Source organism: Pogoniulus pusillus, chromosome 15, assembly GCF_015220805.1.
Source record: "Pogoniulus pusillus isolate bPogPus1 chromosome 15, bPogPus1.pri, whole genome shotgun sequence".
NCBI lineage: Eukaryota > Metazoa > Chordata > Aves > Piciformes > Lybiidae > Pogoniulus > Pogoniulus pusillus.
The window spans coordinates 20406124-20411950 of NC_087278.1; the positions used below are offsets into that span (position 1 = coordinate 20406124).

Below are 5827 nucleotides of genomic sequence, written 5' to 3' on the forward strand. Positions count from 1 at the left end.
GCCGGAGCCGCGCCGCCCCGCAGACCTCGCTGGGCAGCTCCGGGGAGGCGCAGCCAAGGGTTAACGGCGCCGAGCCGAGCGGCCCCTCGCACAGCAGGCCCGCAGCGCCGCGGCCCCCCGCCCCTTTCCCCTGGCCCCGCCGACACCGCAGCCTCGGCCTCCGCCCGGTGCCGCCGCTGCCACCTCCTCGGCCTCCGCCCGCCGACACGCACATGGCCCCGGCCCCGGTAAGTCGGCCGGGTAGAGCACGGCTGCTTTGCGCCCGCCGCAACAACAGCGAGGCGGCGCCGGGGCGGGGGCGGCCGGGCTGGGGAGTAAAGGGGCTGGGCACTGCTCCGTGCTGCGGCCCTCAGCCGGGGCGGGCAGGGGGCACCGGGGCGGACAGGGGGCAGCGGGGCGGGCAGGGGGCAGCGGGCCGCGCCCGTGGTACGCGGGCATGGCCGGCGAGCAGCGGGCGGGCACTGCGGGAGGGAGCGACTCCGCCGCCCTCACTCCCCGCTGCCACCACCCATCCGGTGGGAGGGAGCGCAGCCCGGGGGTCACGGTGCGGGGCTGCTGCATCGTGCGAGGCCTGATCGGAGCGCTCTGATGAGGAATGTCGTTTGGTTTGCTGAGGCCAAATCTGGTCTCCCTCTCTACCCTCAGGAGGGCCTGGCAGCCCACTTCTGCTGTGATACTCTGCGCTGGTGTGCCACTGAGGAGCTAGTTTGGATTGTTTCTCGTTTTGAAAGAAAGAGGTAGTGGCTTAACGTTTGCTTTTCTGATGAACACCCCGTCCTGAGCAATTCCACAGTTGTTCCTAGTGTCACGGGGGGAATCCATGTGACCAAAGTGGGGCAGCACCATAGAACTGCAGGTCTGGCAATCACACGTGCAGGTTTAAAAGCATTTTCTGCCTGCGACCTGTACATTTCTGGGCCATCAGTGAGCCCTCAGCATCTCAAAGTGCTTCTGTACAAATACCACTGCACAAATGTAATGCTAAAGCTAAGAATGGGTGACCTAGTTTTCTGTCCCACAAGCCCCACTCCTGCACAGCGTACTCCTGCTTTGAAAAGAGATGCTTGAGAAGGGGGACTGCATGTTGGCTGTCAAAACTGGCCAAACTCAATCATCTCAGTGTTCATGCTTAAATAGGTTTGTGTGACTGGCTTTTCCTGTTCACCACTGGCCCTGCAAACTCCCCTCTGGAACACAGGATAGGAAATTTTGCCTTTGGACTGCCTCTGTCAGCAATATATGGGCAGACCAAAGTCTCTTCTTTCACCCAGACCTGTGCATGCTTGGCTAAGCCACTGAGAGCAACCAAGCAAAATACTCCTTTGCGTGGTAAAGGCAAGAAACAGAACTCCACAAGGCTGCAGAGAGCAGCCCAGTTGAGAAGGTGGCATTTATCCTCTGACTGCAGACCAGAGTGACACTAACTGCATTATTTGTCCCTTGCACTCAGCACTGCTCAGGCCACACCTTGAGTGCTGTGTCCAGTTCTGGGCTCCTCAGTTCAAGAGAGAAGTTGTAGTACTGGAAGGTGTCCACAGGAGGGCGACAAAGCTCAGGAGGGGCCTGGAGCACAGCCCTGTGAGGAAAGGCTGAGGGAGCTGGGGGTGTGCAGCATGCAGAAGAGGAGGCTCAGGGCAGACCTCCTTGCTGTCTACAACTCCCTGAAGAGAGGCTGTAGCCAGGTGGGATTGGTCTCTTCTGCCAGGCAAGCAGCAACAGAAGAAGGGGACACAGTCTCAAGTTATGCCAAGGGAAGTCTAGGCTGGATGTTAGGAGGAAGATGTTGGCAGAGAGAGTGATTGGCATTGGAATGGGCTGCCCAGGGAGGTGGTGGAATTGCTGTCCCGGGAGGTGTTGAAGCCAAGCCTGGCTGGGGCACTTAGTGCCATGGTCTGGTTGATTGGCCAGGGCTGGGTGCTAGGTTGGACTGGCTAAGCTTGGAGGTCTCTTCCAACCTGGTTGATTCTGTAATTCTATATGCAGGGTATGATAAAGATGAAGTACACTCCAGGTGAATCTAATGCTTCCAAAAGAGCTTATCCAAAAGAAATCAAATCCTGTGTACTTGTCAGCAAAGACTATGGCTAGAAGGGTGGGAGGCATAACCAACCAGAGTGTGGCTTTTTGTTCCCTTCACACTGATGATTTTTGTAGTGTTTCATTGGTTAGTTCACTGCTGTGAGGTGCATGCCCTGGACCAGTGCTATAACTCCCTTTGTACTACCAACGTTTTTCAGCCCTGAGTATTGAAAAAAACCCATTGACTTTGGGACTTGGTGTAACTGGTGTGGTGGTGTCTGCTGAGATCTGCACATCACCTGAAACAAAACCTGAGGGGTTTATCTTGCCCCGTTCCCCTCGTGTTCACTGTCACTTCTGTTCAGTCCAGAAGGTGACAGGACCTTGGGCAACACAAAGGGCAGGCTGCATCAGGAAAGTCTTGTGAGAGCTGAACTGCATCTCTTTCCCTCCAGAAAGCTCATAGGAAGTACCTTCCAGGACGCTGACCAAAGACAGGACTGCAAGCAGGAGCTGGAGACAGAAAGTCAAGTGGAGCTGGCTTTTGGAAAGAGACAGGGGATGGTAACGCCCTGTGAGATGGAAGTCTGGGAGTGTGAGAATAGTGGCAGAGCCCACATCAGCAAGGTCATCTTTGCTGGGGACGAGCCAGACCCACCCATCTACAGGAACAGTGCCATTTGGATTCAGCAGATGGGAGAGAAAACCTACGAGTGTCCTGAGTGCAGGAAGAGCTTCAGCCGGAGCTCGTATCTGAGCCAGCACCAAAGGATCCACCTGGCAGAAAAGCCCTTCAGCTGCTCTGAGTGTGGGAAGAGTTTCACCCGCAACTCGGACCTCATCAAGCACCAGCGGATCCACACCGGTGAGAAGCCCTACCAGTGCAACGAGTGCGACAAGACCTTCAGCCAGAGGTCCAACGTGATCAGGCACCAGCGGACCCACACGGGGGAGAGACACTACCAGTGCAGTGAGTGTGGGAAGAGCTTCAGCCAGAACTCTCACCTTGTCGTCCACCAGCGAAGCCACAAGGGTGAGAAACCCTTCAGTTGCCCTAAGTGTGAGAAAAGCTTCAGCGACCGCTCCTCCCTGATCATCCACCGGAGAGTTCACACTGGAGAGAAGCCCCACAAGTGCCAGGAATGTGGGAAGCATTTCCGGGACAGCTCAGCCATCATCCGGCATCAGAGGATCCACACAGGAGAGAAGCCCTACGAGTGCAGCCGGTGCGGGAAGAGCTTCCGGCAGAGCTCCTCGCTGGTCACCCACATGCGAACGCACACGGGTGAGAGGCCCTACAAGTGCCCCGTCTGCGGGAAGGGCTTCAGCCAGAGCTCGGCGCTCACCACTCACCGCCGCATCCACGGGGGAAAGGCCTTGCCCCGCTGCCGCGGTGGCCTTCTGTCCAGCCCCTACCAGTGTGCTGAGTGCGGCCGGAGGTGCAGCGACCGCTCCGCTCTCACCAAGCACCAGAGCGGGCACGCCAAGGAGCGGCCTCACATCTGCGTGGAGTGCGGGGACAGCTTCCGACGCAGCTCGGCTCTCAACGTGCACCTGAGGATCCACCGCGGGGAGCGACCCTACAAGTGTGAGGAGTGCGCAAAAACATTCAGGCACAGCTCAGCCCTCGGTGCCCACCTGAGGATCCATGCAGGAGCCAAGCCCTGTGAGTGCAGCGAGTGTGGGAGGCACTTCTGGAACAGCTCGATGCTCACGGCCCATCTGAAAATCCACACAGCCCGGCAGCACTACCAGTGTGCTGTGGGGAGGAGAACACTCAGCTCCCTCTCACTGCTGCCACAGGGCTGGAACAGCTGTGCACAGCAGGAAAACAAAAGCAGTGTTCAGGGGAAGCTGGAAGAAGTGAGTGATGAGAGCTATGGTGGGAAGAGGCTAGGTTGGAAACTCTAGCGTCAGGGTTGGGTGCTGAACCCCAGCAGCACAAAAAAACATTAGGAGACCTGGAAAGAGAGGGCTGACCCTAAGAGCCAAGTGCTGGGGGGTTAGGACATGTGCTGAAAGCCTGAGGAACAGGCACCATTGAGGACTGTGGTAGAATAACAGCTCAGAGAGAACGAGGCTTGTAAACTTCACAGCTAAAGCCAGTGTCAAAACAAGAAGTTCCAGGTTGGTTCTGACTCAAACCTTTGTCTCATTAGGCACTGTGGTAGTCTAAGGAACTCTCTTCGTGTCACTTTCCCTTATTTTTCATGAATGTAGTGAGTTTACTCAGTGTTTGACAAGGTGTTGACAAATCTTTTGAGCCTAGGAGTTTGGAACTAGATGGTCTATGAGGTCCCTTCCAACCTAAACCATTCTATGATTAATCTGTTTGTATTTTCTTCCTCCTTCCTAAGTCTTAAATGTGACAATAAATTCCTCCTTCTGCCTGCAAAGCCTGAGTGACATCATAGCTGGGTAATGCCTTGGCTGTTCCCAGAAAACATGGAAGTGCAGGCAATTCCAGTGGGAATGCTGCCCGTTCTTGATCTGTGGCAGCTTCTCCCAAACTCATCCTGGGTGGTTTGAAACATCTGTGGGGCTTGGGGCTGTTCAGCGTGGAGAAAAGCCTCTGGGGAGACCTTAGAGCAGCCTTCCAGTAGTTGAAGTGGGCTACAGGAGTGTTGGGGGAGGAACTTTATACAAGGGCTGGTCAAGGGAGGTGCTTCTCTTCTTTGCTCTTAGGAGATCCCACCTGGAGTACTGTGTGCAGTTCTGGACCCTCCACCACAAGACATTGAATTGTTGGAGCAAGTCCAGAGGCGACCATGAAGATGCTTAGAGGGCTGCAGCAGCTCTGCTATGGGGACAGGCTGAGTTGGGGCTCTGCAGCCTTGGAGTGGCCTTCCAGTATCTGAAGTGGGCTTCAGGAAGGCTGGGGAAGGACTATTGACAAGGTTTTGGAATGAGAGGGCAAAGGGTAATGGGTTCAAACTGCCATGGTCTGGTTGACTGGCTACGGCTGGGTGCTAGGTTGGACTGGATGAGCTTCAGGTCTCTTCTAACCTGCTTGATTCTGTGATTCTATCCACAGGCTCTTCCCCATGCCTGTAATGTTGCATGGGGGGAAGGACTCAGCAGAACCTCCCAGCAGTTGGCCTTAGCCATTGATCCAGCCTGGCCAGGTCACTGTGGAGCCCTCCTACTCTCAACACTGCCACCCGGCTTGGTGTCATGTGCAAACCTATCCTCATCCGAGGATAGGTGAGAGACAGATAGTACCGAGAGAGATAGTAAATAGAACTAGCTCCTGAGGAGCAGCACTTGTGACCGGCTCTAGCTGCATTTAACTCTGTTCATCACCGCTGCTTGGGCCCCGCGACTCGGCCAGTTTGCGGGGGCTATGCTGCTCCCGCTAGAGAGAGCTACAGGGCTTGGCTGGACCACACTGCACTTCTCTCCAAGGAGCGGACGAGCTGCCCCGGCCAGGGCCCGGCAGCCCCGGGGCAGGGGCAGGCTCCTCCGGCAGCCCCGGGGCAGGTTCTTCCGGCAGCCCCGGGGCAGGGGCAGGTTCTTCCGCCCCCCATGCCAGGGCCCGGCAGCCCCGGGGCAGGGGCAGGTTCTTCCGCCCCCCCTGCCAGGGCCCGGCAGCCCCGGGGCAGGGGCAGGTTCTTCCGCCCCCCCTGCCAGGGCCCGGCAGCCCCGGGGCAGGGGCAGGCTCCTCCGGCAGCCCCGGGGCAGGGGCAGGTTCTTCCGCCCCCCCCTGCCAGGGCCCGGCAGCCCCGGGGCAGGGGCAGGTTCTTCCGCCCCCCCTGCCAGGGCCCGGCAGCCCCGGGGCAGGGGCAGGCTCCTCCGGCAGCCCCGGGGC

General features: G+C 57.8%; 1 protein-coding gene across 1 annotated transcript; it reads left to right on the plus strand.

Moving 5' to 3' along the window:
- LOC135182006 (zinc finger protein OZF-like) lies at window positions 1-4497 on the plus strand. The gene is made up of 2 exons (XM_064155646.1): window positions 1-227; window positions 2475-4497. The coding sequence occupies exon 2, from the start codon at window positions 2581-2583 to the stop codon at window positions 3928-3930; it is 1350 nt and encodes a 449-aa protein (XP_064011716.1). The 5' UTR covers window positions 1-227; window positions 2475-2580; the 3' UTR covers window positions 3931-4497.
- Window positions 4498-5827: the final 1330 nt, after the last annotated feature.